Source organism: Coffea arabica, chromosome 2c (assembly GCF_036785885.1).
Source record: "Coffea arabica cultivar ET-39 chromosome 2c, Coffea Arabica ET-39 HiFi, whole genome shotgun sequence".
In the NCBI taxonomy this organism is placed as follows: Eukaryota; Viridiplantae; Streptophyta; class Magnoliopsida; order Gentianales; family Rubiaceae; genus Coffea; species Coffea arabica.
Window position 1 is genome coordinate 74,646,145 of NC_092312.1, and position 19,884 is coordinate 74,666,028.

The 19,884-nt window shown below is 35.4% G+C and overlaps 4 protein-coding genes across 4 annotated transcripts; 3 read left to right on the top strand and 1 right to left on the bottom strand.

Annotated features, from left to right (window-relative positions):
* The first annotated feature begins 2,540 nt into the window (after nt 1-2,540).
* LOC140035441 (cathecol O-methyltransferase 1-like) lies at nt 2,541-5,323 on the top strand. The gene is made up of 4 exons (XM_072076487.1): nt 2,541-3,224; nt 3,691-4,001; nt 4,359-4,423; nt 4,691-5,323. Exons 1-4 carry the CDS (start codon nt 2,767-2,769, stop codon nt 4,985-4,987), a joined length of 1,131 nt encoding a protein of 376 aa, XP_071932588.1. The 5' UTR covers nt 2,541-2,766; the 3' UTR covers nt 4,988-5,323.
* Nucleotides 5,324-7,275: 1,952 nt separating this feature from the next.
* LOC113728019 (cathecol O-methyltransferase 1-like) lies at nt 7,276-9,836 on the top strand. The gene is made up of 4 exons (XM_027252478.2): nt 7,276-7,982; nt 8,406-8,716; nt 9,027-9,091; nt 9,371-9,836. The coding sequence occupies exons 1-4, from the start codon at nt 7,525-7,527 to the stop codon at nt 9,665-9,667; spliced, it is 1,131 nt and encodes a 376-aa protein (XP_027108279.2). The 5' UTR covers nt 7,276-7,524; the 3' UTR covers nt 9,668-9,836.
* Nucleotides 9,837-11,274: 1,438 nt separating this feature from the next.
* Nucleotides 11,275-13,508, top strand: LOC113728020 (elicitor-responsive protein 3-like). Its single transcript, XM_027252479.2, has 5 exons — nt 11,275-11,478; nt 12,292-12,357; nt 12,585-12,711; nt 12,968-13,082; nt 13,262-13,508. Exons 1-5 carry the CDS (start codon nt 11,412-11,414, stop codon nt 13,334-13,336), a joined length of 450 nt encoding a protein of 149 aa, XP_027108280.2. The 5' UTR covers nt 11,275-11,411; the 3' UTR covers nt 13,337-13,508.
* A 774-nt stretch (nt 13,509-14,282) lies between these two features.
* On the bottom strand, nt 14,283-15,365 carry LOC140035787 (mitogen-activated protein kinase kinase kinase 20-like). The gene has a single exon (XM_072077180.1). The coding sequence runs from the start codon at nt 15,363-15,365 to the stop codon at nt 14,283-14,285; it is 1,083 nt and encodes a 360-aa protein (XP_071933281.1).
* Between the last annotated feature and the right edge of the window lie 4,519 nt (nt 15,366-19,884).

Consider the following 19,884-nt stretch of genomic DNA (forward strand, 5'->3'; position numbering starts at 1 on the left):
TGGTCAAAAAAATTTGTTTGATCCATATCTCATCTTGTATCTCATTTTTAATAATATGTGTGAAATATACAAAATTTTGTTTTAGAATTACATGTTATTAAAAATAAGTTACACCATGTGTAAACAAGAGTTACGTCGTGTGCAAAATGCACATAACCTTCACGAAACCGTTCCTGACCCTGGTCCCTAATTATGTGTGTGCGTGTGTGAGAGAGAATAATATCACTTATCCACCTAAAAAAAATCTTGTAGTGAATACTGTTTATTGGAATGTCATTATTAGGATGGATGAGTTTTCTAAATTTTTGGAGTAAAATATATTACATAATGCGAAATTGCAAAAAATTGCAATATCACTAGCCAAAATTGCAAAAATTTCGAGAATATGGAATCTTTGCTGAGACATTAAAAAGATTAATAAAGTTTGGTGGATACATGAATGGCAACATATATAAAATAAGGGAATTGATCTTGGAGTGCGTTTGTCCTACAAATGATTTTGGAAAGTCTCTATAACTTTGAGGGTGCAAGTATTCAAATTATTCTCTTGTTATCCTAACAATCCGATGTGAAAGACAGTTAAAAGGTCAGTCATCAGAAGAGTTGAAGAATTTCTATTCTTTTTGAAAGGAAAGTAAAGCATAGTTAGAATTTGTTTCTAAATTTTTTGCTCTTATTTTTGTACAATTACTCTTCTCTTTAACAACTATTCATCGTTAATAATAATCCTTGTAAATTTAATATTACTTAGTATTTTCTCTTTTGTATGATCCACTAACATTACTAAGTCATGATGGTTCATGCGCATCTCAAGCGAAAAAACACATTAAAATGGACTTTGAGAGTAAATTACAATGCTTCTAGAGAAACATGAATGCTTCGATTCATATGTGAAGGTTTCGAAAAAAAAAAAACACATGTTAATCAATAATTTGAGTAATTTTTTGTGTAATTTTTCTTAATAATATGGAATTAGGAAGCAGAAGGAACCAATAGTTGAAATGAACAAAATGGACATTCCTTCAATTTCTTGTCAATTCTTAAAAATATTATAATTAGGAAATGGTGGAATTCAATCTGAAGGTATAACATTCAAATGGCTGGTAGAGTCTCTGCTGTTGAGGTTGAGTGATATTTTTTTTTAAAAAAAATTTTAGTGACTTAATAATTGAGTTGTGAAAACGTACGATGATAATGCCAATCAACTTTTCTAATCTATCTGTAGAATTTTAAGACAATATAGAAAAGCTATTTGAATAAAATATTTTTCTTGAATTTTGTCATTTGTCTGAAGTATTTTTGCCTGACAAAATAAAAAGTAAACAAAAATAAATCTGTGATTTTGGCCTAAATCCAACAACAAATCTTAACCAGACACCACACCAACTGATGATTAAGATGATTAAGACACCACACCAACAAATGCGTGCGTGACTTCTGCATTTAGACATAGGTAGTCAACATTACTTATGTGGACTGTGTTAATAAGACTTGTAATACGTACCACCGCTCACAATTAAGTTGGACAAAGGAGGGTTGGAAGAACAAATTGAAATCTACAGCCCATCAAATTTATATTTATGTTTAATAGTTTTACGTAAAAAGTAAGTAGTAATATTAATCAATTATCATATACAATAGCAAATGATAGTAGCATTCAAAAAAAGGTTTAAAACACTCTTTAACTGTCTTTCATATTAATTAGAGGGATAATATCATAAACCTCTATTGAGATTTTTCTCTTAATATCACTTGGCACCTCTAAGGTTTTAAAAATATCACTTATCTCCCTTATTTTCGTTATTTGTATAACAAAATTTTTGAAAACCCTAAACTATACTGCTATTTGCTAAATAAAAATACTCATAAATTACTTTGTTTATTTCAAGAAAACCATCACCTAGAAAACAATCTCTAGTAGTACTACTACATCATAATACTATAGTTCATAAAAATATACATTTTAAAAATAAAAAGACATTTATAAAGAAATGCAGTCGACTAATTTTACCCTATATGTTCAAACTGATTTTTTATGAACTTTATATTTTTTTTTCCAACTTCTTCTCAATCCATGCCCAAACCTTTAAATTGTATTGATTATTATAAAAAGCTACTCAAAATAAGCAAATAATTCATACCCCACTCTATCACAATCATAAAAGGTAAAAGATAAACAAAATTCAATTTATTATAATTTACAAATCAAAAATTGCATAGTTATCCGAAAAATGAATAAAAGAGAATGTTAGAGAAAAAAGAAAGAGAAGAAAATATCTTTTGTTTCTTGTCTTTTTAATTTTTGAGCTTCATTTATTTGATATGTAAATTATGTATTGAGTGAGGGTTAATATAGTCTTTTTGCAATTACTAAGAGGGGGTAAGTGAATTTTTAAAACCTCTTAAAGATACCAAGTGATATTAAGGGAAACCTCAAGGGAGGTTTCTAATATTATCCCTTAATTAAACTAGTTAACAGTAGTATACCCTTACATTTACAAAGCTACCCTTCCAGATCTTGCTCCCCTTGATTCCAGACGCCTCATTCCAATTGCTTTCTCTTTAAATTTTCACAGTTTCTGCTCAATCGGACGTCCCATTTGAAAATTTGCCGTCAATGAGTGGCAATTAACAGTTTGACACAACCCTCTCACCCATTCCAATGTATTCTACAGTACTACTAATCTGGCCGAATATATACGCATAGCCTAGCTGGGATCTATCAGCATCTATAGAGTCAGAGTTGCTGGTAGTAGCAGTAGTGATATGGATTCTTCGTCAAGAGCAACCGACGATGTTGTTGTTGAAGCAGGACTAGATAAGCAAGAAGAGCAACGCTTCTCGTACGCGATGCAACTGGTCAGCTCTGCAGCGCTGCCCATGGTGCTGCTGGCTGCCATCCGGCTCGATGTGTTCGAGGTCATTGCCCAAGCTGGTCCAGGTGCCCAATTGTCGCCTTGGGACATTGCAGCCCAGGTGTGTCCTAAAAACTCAGATGCGGCTGCTATGCTGGATAGGATGCTGCAGCTCCTGGCTAGCTACTCGGTGCTCACCTGCTCTGTTGCCGAGGCGGATGCTAGTATCAGTAGCCAAAGAAGAGTGTATGGATTGGCACCGGTGGCCAAATACTTTGTGCAGAATAAAACATATGCAGCAGGAGGAGGAGGAGTTTCACTCGGCCCCCTGCTGGCCTTGCTTCAGGATAAGGTCTTCATTGACAGTTGGTCAGTGTTTTCAGTTCCACTTTTATTTGCTTCTAAATCTATTACTTTCAATTAAGCTTTTACTATATCTCGCACGGCTTGCTGGCCAATAATGGGCAAGACTTCTGCTCGCTCCTAAGTAATACGTAAAAATTCGTTGCACTATTTTGTGGAAGACCGAATACCTGGTCAGAATTTGTGTCCAAAAAATGGTTCCAGAACCTTTCTTTTCGAAACCAACCTTTCCAATTCAACAATTATTCATGCCCCTTTACAGGAAAGTACAAGTCCTTGGATTTGCAAATGCCACCTTCAAGTCAGAGCATAATTTGGCTGTATATTATGTTTCTAAAGTCCCACCTCTGTAGTCCGTCAAATTTCTGTTTTTGCATGGATAGTTAAGTATGAATTGCTTTTATTCATAGAAATTATAAGGTAAGGGTAGTTTGGTTTGTGCAAAAATCTTCATCAAATCTGTCTAATTTAGGTACCAATTAGAAGATGCAGTTCGTGAAGGAGGAGTTCCGTTTGATAGGGTACATGGTGTACATGCGTTTGAATACCCTGCCAGAGATCCCAGATTCAATGAGGTCTTCAACAAGGCAATGATCAACCCCACAACTATTGCCATTAACAGAATCGTTCAACGATACAAAGGTTTTGAGCACCTCAAAACTTTGGTAGATGTTGGTGGTGGGCTTGGAGTTACCCTCGGCGTGATCACAGCTAAATACCCAAGTCTCAAGGGTATTAATTTTGATTTGCCACATGTTATTCAACATGCACTGGTCTATCCTGGTATAATTCTGTCCTTTCTCTCGAAATCATATGCATAGTTTGATTAACAAATAGTAGATAGCATGCAAAGACTGAAGAAGGATACAGGTGCCAATACTTTTTTCATAAATTTCACTAAGATGCAAAATATACTTAGGAATTAGAGGCATAGTATTGTGGAATAGAGACATTATCGCTGAGTTCTCTATCTTAAACCTTTTGTTGGGTAAAGAAACTTGCATATGTCATATGGAGCTGATTACCTTATTTGCAGTCCCTATATGCAGAATTGTTTAAAACCATAAATTCTTTCATCTCGTATACCATTCTTTCATAGTGGTCTTCTAGCTTCTATTCTTATTAAGGTGAATTTTGCAGGGGTAGAACATGTTGGAGGAGACATGTTTGAAAGTGTTCCACAAGGGGATGCCATTTTTCTGAGGGTAAGTTGAACTCGAGGAATTCTTATTAGGACTAATGAGTTACCAGTCGCAACAATTAAGCATTCAATACTTATTTAAGAAATGGTCCCTCTGAACAATATATTATGCCGATCTTCTCAAACTAATTATTGTAGTTCGAGTTGCTTGTTTTACAACTTTAAACTCATTCTGAAGTGTCCTCTGTAAGATATGGACCACAGAATAATTGTTACGTTCTTAATCGTTCTCTTCTTTCTTATGATGCTTTGTACATGAATACTTTTGTAGTCGATACTTCATGATTGGGATGATGGTCGTTGCTTGAAGTTGCTAAAGAACTGTTTCAAGGCCCTACCAAAGGATGGAAAGGTAATAGTTGTAGATGCAATTGTTCCTGTGGTTCCTGATACTAGTGCATGCACCAAAGCCATTTGCCAGTCTGATCTAATCATGATGGCTCAAAACCCTGGAGGAAAAGAGAGATCCGAAGCAGAGTTTCTTGATTTGGCTACTGCAGCTGGATTTAGAGGTATAAGGGTAGAATGTTTTGTGTGTAATGCCTGGGTCATGGAGTTCTACAAGTAGATGACTAGCTCATGGCGCATTGCACTCTAAAAACGTTCTCGTTTTATCTTCACTAATTTTAGATGGAGAATTGTCTTTTTTTTTTTTTTTTTGTTTTGGGGGAAGGGGGGATTGGGGAAGAACGTTTGATGTTAGTCATAATATTGGGCTTGTCAGAAAAAATAATGTGGATTCTCTTGTTTTGGACTAGACAAGTTGTCATTGGTAATCTACCAACCAACCAATACTCTAAACTGTGCCAAAAAAAAAAAGGAGCATCTTCATGGCAAACTGAAATGTTCTACAAGAATGCAAATTCATGCATACGATGGTTATATCAGCTTGATTGTTGCTTGAGTTTGGCTGTGAACATCATCTAATGTATGCATTTCACTCCCTGAGCACATTAAAGGAAATTGATTTTGGCTCGAGGTTAGAGTTGCTGAGATACCAATAGTCTTTATGTTCAGTTTCAAAGCTCAATAGGTTACATGATTGAAGAGTGAAAGAAAAACAAAAGCATGAAGACATATACGATATACAGCAAGATTGTACGAGGAATTATGGAGTTTGAACGGTCGCTTGATTGGCAGCATTCTATTCCATGCACTTTTAGCTGGTCCTAATTGTCTCATAGGAAAGCCAGAAAAATGTAATAATCATGTAGAAGGAATTTGTAGACGTACATCGCAGGAAAATCAGTGTGGGAACAAGTGCAATTGAAGACAAAAGGATGGGGGAGTTTAGTCTAGTTCTGCTGCTACTTGCCATTGTGCTAGACATTGCATATCCGCTGATTTGTAAGCGATCACTCAAGCAGATAATTGATCCAGAAAAAAAATGTGGGAATTCAGGTTGGAAATGCTTAATCTTGAAAGATTAGTGAGCAAAGAGTTACACTCAGATCAATGTAACCAATTCCCACGAGCTAGGAATCAATGGAAGCCTGTTAATTCCCACGAACAAGCATCTAAGAACTTTTGAAGTAAGTTAACAACATAACATAGGCAAAATCAGCAGGCCATGAAGTTTGTGGTCATCATCCGAGTTCAAGCAGAAGCAGGGTCAAAATAGAAGGTCTCTATAACTTTGAGGGTGCATTTTTAATTAATCTCTCCAGTTTGTGGATTTAAGCACAATTTGCATCTTTTACGAACCGAAGAACAGACGCTGACTTCCATTCATTCCTCCCACAAAATAAAGCAAGTGGGACCAAAGAAACGAAAATTTATTGTTCAATATGATTACCGCGTAAGAAGTATAGAGAAGACAGGCATCTTTGGCTTGACGCCTGACGGTGGTGTCTAATTATGTATGTGCGCGTGTGAGAGAGAATAATATCACTTATCCACCTTAATAATCTTGTGATTTTTTTTTTTTATTTGAGTGACTTAATAATAGATTTGTCAAAACGTACGATGATAATGCCAGTCAACTTTTCTAATCTATCTGTAGAATTTTAAGACAATATAGAAAAGCTATTTGAATAAAATACTTTTCTTGAATTTTGTCATTTGTCTGAAGTATTTTTGCCCGACAAAATAAAAAGTAAACAGACATAAAACATTGCCTAATAAATCTGTGATTTTGGCCTAAATCCAACAACAAATCTTAACCAGACACCACACCAACTGATGCTTAACATGCACCCCCTTTTAACAGGGGGAGAGCAAAAAAAAAAGAGCAGTACTCTCCGTTTGCCAAAAAAAATCTCTAGTAGTACTAATACATCATAATACTACAGTCCATAAAAATATAAATTTTAAAAATAAAAAGATATTTATAAAGAAATGCAGCTGACTAATCTTACTCTATATGTTCAAACTGATTTTTTATGAACTTTATATATTTTTTTCCAACTTCTTCTCAATCCATGACCAAACCTTTAAATTGTATTGATTATTATAAAAAGCAACTCAAAATAAGCAAATAATTCGTACCCCACTCTATCACAATCATAATAGGTAAAAGATAAACAAAATTCAATTTATTATAATTTATAAATAAAAAACTGCATAGTCATCCGAAAAATGAATAAAAGAGAATGTTATAGAAAAAAGAAAGAGAAGAAAATATCTTTTGTTTCTTTTCTTTTTAATTTTTGAGCTCCATTTATTTGATATGTAAATTATGTATTGAGTGAGGGTTAATATAGTCTTTTTGAAATTACTAGAGAGGGGGGTAAGTGACATTTTTAAAACCTTAAAGATACCAAGTGATATTAAGAGAAACCTCAAGGGAGGTTTCTGATATTATCCCTTAACTAGTTAAGAGTGTACCCTGACATTTACAAAGCTACCCTTCCAAATCTTGCTTCCCCTTTGTTCCAGACGCCTCATTCCAATTGCTTGCTCTTTAAATTTTTTGCAGTTTCTTGCTCAATCGCATGTCCCTTAATCATTTCAAAATTTGCCGTCAATGAGTGGCAATTAACACAACCCCCACACCCAATCCAATATATGCTACAGTACAACTAATCTGAATTTATATATGTATGACCTAGCTGGGATCTATCATCATCTACAGATTTAAGAGTTAAAGGTAGTAGCAGTAGTGATATGGATTCTTCGTCAAGAGCAACCGACAATGTTGTTGTTGAAGCAGGGCTAGATGAGCAAGAAGAGCAACACTTCTCGTACGCGATGCAGCTGGTCACCTCTGTATCTTTGCCCATGGTGCTGCTGGCTGCCATCCGGCTCGACGTGTTGGAGGTCATTGCCCAAGCGGGTCCAGGTGCCCAATTGTCGCCTTGGGACATTGCAGCCCAGGTGGGTCCTAAAAACCCAGATGCGGCTGCTATGCTGGATAGAATGCTGCAGCTCCTGGCTAGCTACTCGGTGCTCACCTGCTCTGTTGCCGAGGCGGATGCTAGTATCAGTAGCCAAAGAAGAGTGTATGGATTGGCACCGGTGGCCAAATACTTTGTGCAGAATAAAACATATGCAGCAGGAGGAGGAGGAGTTTCACTAGGCCCCCTGCTTGCCTTGTTTCAAGATAAGGTCTTCATTGACAGTTGGTCAGTGTTTTCACTTCTACTGCTTCTGTTTGCATCTACTTCAATTACTCCCAATTAAGCTTTCGTACACTCCTAATTAAATACGTAAAAATTCATTGCACTGTTTACTGGAAGACCGAGTACCTGGTCAGAATTTGTGTCCTAAAATGGTTCCAGAACCTTTCTTTTCGAAACCAACCTTTCCAATTCAACAATTATTCATGCCCCTTTACGGGAAAGCACAAGTCCTTGGATTTGCAAATGCCACCTTCAAGTCAGAGCATAATTTGGCTGTATATTATGTTTCTAAAGTCCCACCTCTGTAGTCCGTCAAATTTCTGTTTTTGTATGGATAATAAGTATGAATTGCTTTTATTCATAGCATATATAAGGTAAGGGTAGTTTGGTTTGTAGAAAAATCTTCATCAAATCCGCCTAATTTAGGTACCAATTAGAAGATGCAGTTCGTGAAGGAGGAGTTCCGTTTGATAGGGCATATGGTGTACGTGCATTTGAATACCCTGGTAGAGACCCCAGATTCAATGAGGTCTTCAACAAGGCAATGATCAACCACGCAACTATTGCCATTAACAGAATTGTTGAACGCTACAAAGGCTTTGAGCACCTCAAAACTTTGGTAGATGTTGGCGGTGGTCTTGGAGTTACCCTCAGTGTGATCACAACTAAATACCCAAGTCTCAAAGGGATTAATTTTGATTTGCCCCATGTTATTCAACATGCACCGGTCTATCCTGGTATAATTCTGTCCTTTCTCTCGAAATCATGCTTAGTTTGATCAGTAGATAGCACGCAAAGAATGAAGAAGAAAACAGGTGCCAATACTTTTTTCATAAATTTCATTAAGATGCAAAATATGCTTAGGAATTAGAGACATTATCGTTGAGTTCTCTATCTTAAACCTTATTGTTGGGTAAAGAAACTTGCATATGTCATATGGGGCTGATTACCTTATCTGCAGTTCCTGTATGCAGAATTGTCTAAAAAGCATAATATTCTTTCATAGTGGTCTTCTAGCTTCTATTCTTGTTAAGGTGAATTTTGCAGGGGTGGAACATGTTGGCGGTGACATGTTTGAAAGTGTTCCACAAGGGGATGCCATTTTTATGAAGGTAAGTTGAACTCTTGAGGAATTCTTATTTGTACTAATGAGTTACCAGTCGCAACACTTAATCATACAATACTTATTTAAGAAATGGTCCCTCTGAACAATATATTATGCCGATTTTCTCAAACTAATTATCTACCCAATTCGTAATTCGAGTTGATTTTTTTACAACTTTAAACTGATTCTGAAGTGTCCTCTGTAAGATATGGACCACAGTATATTTATTACGTTCTTAATTGTTCTCTTCTTTCTTATGATGCTTTGCACATGAATGCTTTTGTAGTGGATACTTCATTTTTGGGATGATGGTCGTTGCTTGAAGTTGCTAAAGAACTGTTTCAAGGCTCTACCGGATCATGGAAAGGTAATAGTCGTAGATCCAATTCTTCCTGTGGTTCCTGATACTAGTGCAGGCATCAAAGCCACTTGCCAATCTGATCTAATAACCATGACTCAAAACCCTGGAGGAAAAGAGAGATCTGAATCAGAGTTTCTTGATTTGGCTACTGCAGCAGGATTTAGAGGTATAAGGGTAGTATGTTTTGTGTGTAACGTGTGGGTCATGGAGTTCTACAAGTAGATGGCTGGTTCATGGTGCATTGGACTCTTATCTTCATTAATTTTAGATGGTGAAATGTTTTTTGGCGTCATTTGTAACCCACCAACCAACCAATTCTCTATAACTGTGCCAAAAAAATGAGCATCTTCATGGCAAACTGAAATGTTCTACAACAACGTAAATTCATGCATGCGATGGTTGTATCAGCTTGATTATTGCTTGAGCTTGGCTGTTAGAGTTCATCTACTAATGTATGCATTTCACTCCCTGAACACATGAAAGGAAATTGGTTTTGGCTCGAGGTTAGAGTTGCTGAGATACCAATAGTCTTTATGTTCAGTTTCAAAGCTCAATAGGTTACATGATTGAAGAATAGGTTACATGATTGAAGAGTGAAAGACAAAGAAAAGCAAGATGACACATACGATATACAGCAAGATAGTACGAGGGATTATGACATTCGCTTGATTGGCAGCAATCTAGTCCATGCACTTTTAGCTGGTCCTCGCAGTTTTCTTCCTTCGCTCATTTAAATTAGAGCTTCCATTAAAAGGGAATTTGCAGACGTATGTTGCAGGAAAATGAGTGTGGGAACAGGTGCAATCAAAGACGAGTGGGGCAGTTTAATCTTAGTTCTGTTGCTACTTGCCATTATGCTAGACATTGTATATCTGCTAATTTGTAAGCGATCACTCAAGCTGATGATTGATCCCCCAAACAAACCAAAAAAAAAAAAAAAAAAACCAAAAGTGAGGGAATTCAGGCTGGAAATGCTTAATCTAGGAAGAGTGGTGCGTAAAGAATCACACTTGGACCAATTCCCACAAGCAATGGAAGCCTGTTAATTGCCTGGAACAAGCATCCAAGAACTTTGAAGTAAGATAACAACATAACATAGACAAAATCAGCAGGTCATGTAACTTGTAAATAAGGAGAAAGCCTCACGGCTTCTTGGATTGAAATGACAATTTCCGGGAAGCTCAGTGCTTGGGAGTGTTCTAAGTGGTCATCATCCGAGTTTAAGCAGAAGCAGGGAGCTTCTTTTGTATTTTGCACAACAATCAATTGCACCTTCACTAGTAAACCAACATCAAAATTAGGAAAAAAAAAAAAAAAAAGGGTAACAACAACTGCAAAAACATGTGAGGCGATATTCCATTGGGCTGCACGTTAAAAAAACCACCTTGAATTCGACCGTTTTCATCCGAATAAATTTGAGCATATTTTTGTACGCGATGAAAGGAAGTTATTTTAATTTTACTAATTTGGCAAAAAAATTTTTTACGGTACATCCCAGAAAAACCATTCACATCAGAAATCTAGAACTGAAAATTTTTGTTATTTCTAAACCAGAAAAAAAAAACAAAGAATTTAAAATGCAGAAAGTGAGGCAATTCTTGAATCATGGATTCCATAGCCGTTGGATCATTAATAAATCCACATGGGCCACATGCAAATAAGCATAACTGTCTGCTAAAGTAATAATCCTTCACCTCTCCTGTCTCCAGCCCAAGTTAAAAATCTTTTTAAAAGCAAGTCACCGAACCGGGCGAGTTTTTATCTAATATCAAACCGGCTCTCAAACGAGCTTAGACCGCTCCAGGTCGTTTATATATATATATACTCCGCCACCCTGCCCGGCAAAGAATTCATCGGATCATAATCTCTCAGACAGGGTGGTGGCAAGCGTGGTCTGATTCCACCCATTTCTGATCTCTTTGGTCTCTTTTGGTCTGTCTTTCTTCAAATTCTCTTTGATCCAAAGATGCAGCGGGGAACCCTTGAAGTTCTTCTTGTTAGCGCCAAGGGCCTCGAAAACACTGATCTCCTGTGTACGTTGCTGCAACCACGCAAGACAATGCTTTTTAATTCTTTTCTGGTTCATCTTGTTAATTGGTTTAATGGGCTTGCATTTTGTACTTTATTGTTTTGAGTGAAAATTTAGGTGGTTGTTTTCATGATTTTTAAATTTCGATGACTGAAGGGATGATTTGACTTTAAGATTGAATATTGTTAGGTGATCATGCTGACAAATTGTAGATACATCTTCACCTGTTTTGCACCGGAAATGTACCTAATTGAAGCTTTATATTTATCTATGGCCATTGATTTCCAAACTTTTTCAAGATGTGTACTTTTGTGTTAAATAACCATGTAGAACGCAAGATGATCTGAATTAAAGATATGTTCCCTTATAATGTCGTGACATTTAGTTTTTTTTTTTTCCACGATCTGTTTCAAATGGATCTGTGGAGGTTGATTTCAAAATCCAGAATATGAAGATCCAATGCCGGCTCATCTCCTCCCTCGTTCCTTGTTTTAACTAATGATTGTGGATTTGACCATTTTTTGTGGGTGATCCAACAAGGATGATCTATATGATGGATTCACTCTCATGCCTAAAGCACGAAAATTCAGATATCTCGTGATGGCCACTCGTCAGCAGTTGTGGCTAAATAATGACTTCTTTGTATGTGTGTTTTGAACAATCATCTGTCCAAGCAAAACGATCCTTACCACTTTTTGTGTTCTATCTCTTGATGCTATTGCTGGAATAAACGACTTTTTTTTAATACTATATAAACACTCTTGCTATGAATTTATTAAGTATTTATCCTGATTACTCTTTTATCCTTTTTGAGCAGCTAATATGGATCCTTACGCCATCATAACTTGCCGGACTCAGGAAAAGAAAAGTAGTGTCGCATCAGGTCAGTCTATGAGTTTCTCTTAAATATATTTCATAAATTTGTGATTGGCTTAATGCCCTTCACCTCTGTGAGTGTAAAGACCTCAGAGTTTTGCTAGATTAGTGCATTGTTGTGGCATCTTTTCTGTCCTTGAGGCTCTTGTAGTGTTGTGGATTTCTGCCTCTTAGGCTGTTTAGTATAATTTGGTTATGTTTTTTGTTGAATTCACTATGGAACATCCAATGTAGGTCAAGGATCCGAACCAGAATGGAATGAAACCTTTCTCTTTACCATTTCTGAAGGTGTTACTGAACTCAAAATCAAACTCATGGACAGTGACAATCTCACTAATGACGATTTTGTTGGCGAATCAACGTGAGTAATGCCTTGAGTTTTTTTTTTTTTTAAATTTTTGGAGCGAAAGTGATTAAGAATCAGTTGAGGACTACAAAATCCTGACTTTCAATTGCCAAAAAAAAAAAGCTCAAAAGAAGGTTGAAATCCAAAATTTGCAGTGAGTGCTGTTTTTGACATTTATCTGTGGTTATGGTTACGAATGATACTTTAGATGTTAAGTTGATAACCTGTATATCCACAATTTTTATCGAGACTAATTTAGTCTGTTCAACAGAATCCCCTTGGGTGCTGTTCTTGCTGAAGGAAGTGTTCCAATAGCTTCATACAATGTTGTCAAGGACGACAAATATTGTGGAGAGATTAGAATTGGCCTTAATTTCAAGCGTGAGGTACCGTACAGACTTACGTAGTCAAAGAACTTAGTCTTAAAAAAGCACATTAGATGTCAGATCAATTCAGTTTTATAGAGAAGTTTAACCAAATGATTCATTACACATTCTTTGCCATTTTGGGTTTATCAGCATATAGCTAAACTGAAGCAAAAGTTTTCTGCTTTTGGCCATTGCAGGCAGGATCTGATGAGGGATATTATGGGCAGGAGGAGAGCTTTGGTGGATGGAGCCAATCTTCTAGAGACTACTAGTTAATCTCTGTCTTGATTCGAAATCTGTTGTTTTAAACATTTTGCTAAACTTGGTACTACCGTAGAATGGGAAGTATGTTGTTTCGGATTCATATTTTCTTATTTTCAAACATAGGATTTGACTTCAGCAAACAAACTGTGATATTCGATGATGTTTGTTACTTTCTTGACATGATCATGACTGAAGTAGATGATGATGAAGTTTTAGTTGCCAAATCAAAGGTTAGAATTTAGAAAGAAAAGTGCTGTAAAGTGGAACACGTATCTTCCTTTATGTGTTGCAGTACATCCTAGCAAAAGAAAGTGAGCAGAACCTACGTCCAGCAAGTTTGTGGGATTGTGCCAAGCCAATTTTGTCTAACAATGTTGCTAGAGATTGTACGGTTCTGGAGCAGATCAACCAGAAAACAAGAAGCAACTCTTGAATGTTCTTTAAGTAGGTGTATTTGTGCGATTTTCGAGGATTAATATGTGGAGATCCATTGACGACTTTCTCTGTTTTCCCCCTATAATGTTACCTTAATTCACGATGAGAGGAAATTAGTGCCATCTGAGCACAAGCAGAAACTCATCAGCTAATTCTATAAGCAGACTCATCTGATGCAGGTAATGACAATCGATGCTATGAAAAACCAAAAATTGCTGCATATTTTTTCCAGTAATAATGAACAATGAATCCCCCTATATTACGTGGAATAGCTGTACACAAGACGTTACTACATGTTTCCCAACTTTGAACTCAGCAATCACACAAAACAAAACAATAAGCTGATCTACATTAGATCAAATATAGATATCTTCGTTGATGACCAGGTAGACTAGTTACATTCAAAATCCTTTAAGAAAGATCAGCGTGATAAAGGTCTTCTTCACATTCAAAGTCCTACAGGGGAAAAAAAGTCCTGCCAGAAAGATCAGAATAATAATAATCTTTGAAACAGCTCGATCAGAACACATGGATATTTTTTAATTTCTCCTCCAACTTGAATGATTCACTGGGAAGACAACAGGAAGGTCGGGATTCTTCTGTCTCGTTGTCTGTCACTCGGCACCAAGACTCAAAAGGGCTGCATTGAGGCTCCAACGACGAAGTTGAAAACAAATCATGGGTAGAAACCGAGTCAACAAAGCCAAAAGGGTTCATCTGATAACATTGACCAGAGGAAAGACGACTTCCATCATCTAAGAACTTCAGGTTTTTGACAATAAAGGGATGATCCAATAATTCTTCCGCTGTCCATCTCTTGAGAACAGTTGCTTCAAAACATCTCGCCAAGAAATCTTTTCCCTCCTCACAAAGGTTTTCTGGTATCTTAGGTTTCTCATACAGAATTTTACTTACCAGTTCTCCTATAGTGCGACACGACCAGACTGGTTCGCCAGTTATCATCTCTACGACAATGCAGCCCAAGGACCATATATCACCTGATGCCTTACAACCACATGCTAATGATTCTGGCGATGCATAAATAGGCGTACATCGGTTATTGTATCCCATTCTTCCCCATTCATGTAATTCGGTGTCCCACACTTTCTTAGCGAGTCCAAAATCAGCTATCTTAAGTTGGTGTATGCCATTGTTGTCGTCGGCGTTAGGGAAAACAAGGATGTTACCCGGCTTTAAATCACAATGAATAATCTCACATTCATGCATAGCATAAAGGCCCTTGAGGATCATGTAAGTGTAACATGCAACGTGGGATTCGGGTATGGTACCTTTGTTCTTCTTGATTAAGTCATGAAGGGAGCCACCCGGCGCATACTCCAGAAGAAGATTATAGACTCTTTCATCTTTTTCCGTGCTTATGTCATCGCCAAAGCAATGGATGATGTTTGGCTCGCCCCTCAATTCGTACAAGAACATCCGCTCTTTCTGCAAAGTTTCTGAGCGATTGATATCAGCCGACTTCACGGCGGCTAATGGAGGCGATGGTGAAGAAAAGTCCGCTGGTGAAGCCAAGTAAACCCTCCCATACGATCCAGCCCCAAGAATCTTGCCCTTCTTCCACTGTAAAGGCCTTCTTTCCATTCCAGTTGCTTGTTCTTCTCCTCCTCTCCTACTGTTGCTTATATTTACAGCAGCTTTACCACGAATGTAGGAAAGTTTAAGGGAGAGTGGGGTTTTGATTCAGTCTATATTGACGAGAGGTTTTCTTATTCAGAAGCTAATCAATGGCTAATGGCTTGAAGTAATTCTGGTTGAAATCGGCTGTAGAGTAGAGAGATGGGAATAATGATGATTTCATGGCGCATGCTAGATATATAAAGCTACGTTGGGCTTCATAGTTCATGCCATTACTCGGAAACCCTTGCCTTATCATGTTTGGATACAACTTACTTTATCTTCTTATTTTTCGTTTCCTAGTAGGAATAGGATCGTCGTGCATTGTCAAACTCTCTGTTCTAGAAATATGAATATAAACCTCATCAACTTTTATTCATAATCCACAATAGAATGGAAGTTCATTTAATTAAGAACGTCCGTGGTCGTTTTCCTTTTTTTTTTTTTTTTCACTTAATAGGGTATAAAGGCAGGAAAAATAAAAGAAATTAGCAGAATTTTCACGAAAATGGAAAAATGATCCAAAGGCGGTGGATTTTGCCTTCAAATTTCAGCGCAGCCCTGGTACACAAGCTGTGAGCCGCTGGAATCCTATTGCTATATTAGGATTAACTTCACTTTGCACCCCTAAAACTTGCATATTTTTTCATTTTGCACCCTAAACTTTACTTTTGAACATTTTACACTCTTTATTTTAACACTTTGGATTTCAAACTCTCAAATTTATCTCATTTAAGTACAATCAATGATTACATTCGCAAAATTAACGAGATAAAGGGCGGTGAAAATTAATGACAATGTATCATTTTGTTCCAACTATGATTTCTTAGCTTTTTGACCATTTTTAGCACATTACCATTTATTTTTATGTTCCAAATTACTAATATTGTTAGCAAAATTAACAATATAAAAGATAGTACAAATTAATGATATCATAGTATTTTATTTTTGCTATGATTTCTTTTGGCACATTATCATTGATTTTTTAGGTCCTCTATGCCATTAATTTTGCAAAATTTGGCATTGACTAGATTTAAATAGGACAAATTTAAAAGTTTAAGATATAAAGTGTCCAACATTGAGAGTTTAGTATGCAAAATGTCCAAAATTAAAATTTAAGGTGTAAGGCAGGAAAGCGATACAAGTTTAGAAATGCAAGGTGGAGTTTGTCTGCTATATTATAAGTCCAAAAAATTCAATCAAGTGCAAATTTTTACTTGTTAGAAGTTTAATTTTAAACTTGACCACACCCCATCACTTTGTAGGTTTCTATTTGCATTAACTACATTTAGTCCAAAAACAATCGTACTTTTTACGAGCGTGATTAACGTTTTAGGATAATTTTAGAAAGCTCCATTGAGGTTTATCCCAATTTCACTTGGTTGAGGTTTTGAATATCACAATTACCTCTCCTATTTTAAATTTTGATATAACAAAATCAGCCAATGCATTAAATTTTAAAAAGTATTTGCTTTCCCAAGTCACTATTGCACACTCACACAGCAAATTAAGCCAAAAAAAAAAAGTAAAAATGCAATAAAAAGGAGTTAAGTTGAACCTAAACATTTATTAATGGCAAAAATATGAGGCAAATCATCATAAAGTCATTAAGAGAATAAAATATAAAATCCCACGCTCAAAACTACTGACGAAAAATACCAAATTTATCTCATCAAATGAAGACATTTATTTTTAGATGCTACTAATTAAGTGTGATAATATTGCCTAGCTACTTAATTATTGCCAGTGGGGGATATTCCTCTCCTATTTTTAGGTGTCCTTTTAAAATTGAGTTTGTTATGTTAAATTTTTGTAGCCTTAAGTATTTTGAAGCATCAACAATTAAATATCAAATCTCGCAATTAGATATGGGTTCTTTCGGAAAAGCAACCAACAATTTTGGAGTAGGATTAATTTATGTTCCTTTATTATATGTTGTTGTTTGGGGGGGGGGGGGGGGGGGCGCAAGATACAACAATCAACAAAAGAATGAAGAGTTCAGTTTGGTTCAATTGCTACTTGCTACCTTGCTACTGCTAGAGGTGACATGTCTGCCTGCCTCATTTCTGAGGGTGGAAATGCTCAATCTTGCAACAGTGCTGGATAAATATTTCGACTTATACCGGTGCAATTGATTCCCACAAACTCAAGCACATCAATGGAAGCCTGTGAATTGCCTGCACAAGGAGCTAAGAACCCTGAAGCAAGACGACAACATAATTAGACAAATTCAGCAGGCTGTATACAGCGAAGAGAAAGTCTTACAGCTGCCTGGATTGTAGAGAATATCTGAAGAAAGCTTAGTGCTTGCAAGCGCTCCGCCAGGCGCCATGTATTTGGTCCCATGTAAGCGTAAATGAGGAGATTCATTTCCATTTTTGCACAATAATTATTAGGCAACATTTGAATGTCTCTTAAGTAAAGAGTAAGATTTGGAACCAATCTTCTAGAGAACACTAGCTAGCTAAGTAGGTATCCATTTTGCCATCTAGATCACAAACTACATAAATTGAGAGAAATTCTTTTTTAAAGGTACTTGATGTAAATTTGTCTAGATAATTTTTAATTTATCAAAAAATGAAAAGGCAGGAACAAAATGAAAATTTGAAATACTAAATCACATTGGTTTGTTATAACAATCAAACAATCTATCTAATTGCAAACCCTTCTAGTATATGATTATGTTTGTTAACATGTTTGTAAATATTTAGCAGGTTCATGACATAAAAATACTTGCTTACGCCATATATACAGATTCGTGGAGTTCTTTCAGCAGTAGCTGAGGACTTGATTAATCTGAACTTATTTTAACCCTCGTTGATTCATATTATTCATCCACAATAAAATGGAATGTTCATTTAATCCAGAATATTAGGAAATTTGCCATAAATTTCTTGACTTTTGAATTTTTAATTAGTTAAGAAGCATTAAAAACGCTGACATACAAAACAGAAATTGTCTAATTATGTGTCAGATTGGAAAATTTTTGTTTACGTTATTAATGATGGTTAAAGTTTCTTGCAAAAGAAACGGTTCTGACGTTTGATATTTTTCAATTGAAAAAATCGTTCAAAATGTTCTCACATTTTGTAAAATAACTTTGTCATCTCTTACTTTTAAAAGTATAATTTTACATTCCTATAAATTTACATTGATCAAATTTAATCTCTACCTAAGTTTTCGACTAGTTTTTTGTCAGAATCCACCACGTGCCTTGCATGTGATTATTCTTTAAGGGCAAAATTGTCAAATCAAATTTTACATAATTCGATTTATAATCCTTCACATTTCACAAAATGAATTTTTTCATCTCTCACATTTTTTAAAATAAATTTTTTTATCCCTCATTGATTATGTGTACGAATAGTTTTTTTTTAACATATATATATATATATATATATATATATATATATATATATCTATTTGATTTAACTTGAATAGTATGAATAATATGTAATATATCTCTATCTGATTTCACCTAAACAGCCTAATCATAGTTATACACATTCTATTCAATAGATATATACAAGGGTTTAAAACTAACAACTTTGTTTTAAACTCATGTATATATTTATATGATTTCACCATGTGAACCTATTCAATATTAGTGGCCTTTCTCTTTTGGTAATAAGTTATTTACTGAGTTATATAATAAGACCATTTAATTAATCGGTCATAACTCGAATTCTATAGTCATGCTAACAAATTGCAGTTTAAAGTTGAAGTTTCTACTTGTCACTTTTAAGACCGACAGTTGAATTACTTGTCTTGTGGTTGTCTTAAAATTTGAAAGTGCCAATCACTTACTTCTTTTTATCTTTTCCTTTATTTATTTTTTTGTCCAAATTTAATTCGATATAAACACTCGATAATGTTTAGGATTAAATGTCCACTTTGTTTTCAATTTTCAAGTGAAAGGAAATAATTATGAGTGAAAGCTAACAATTTTTTTAAACTCATGTATATATCTATTTGATTTTATCTGAGCAGTACAAAATAGCATGTAATATATCTCTATTTTATTTCATCAAGTAAAATCAAATAGAGACATATTACATGCTATTCATACTATTCAGGTGAAATTAAATAGAAATACACATGGGTTTAAAAAAAAAAAACTATTTGCGCACATGATCAATGAGCGATGAAAAAATCTATTTTGAAAAATATGAAGGATGAAAAAAAATCATTTTGTAAAATGTGAGTGATGAAAAAATTCATTTTATAAAATGTGAGGGACTATAAATTGAATTATATAAAATTTGAATTTACAATTTTGCCCTTAAAAATGATCACGTGCAAAGCATGTGGTAGATTCCGATAAAAAATTAGTCTGAAACTTAGATAGAAACCAAATTTGACCAACGTAAATTTGTAAGAGACGTAAAATTACACTTTTAAAAATGAGAGACGAAAAATGTCATTTTGCAAAATGTGAGGGACGTTTTGAACGATTTTCCGTTTTCAATCCTAAACTTATATATTC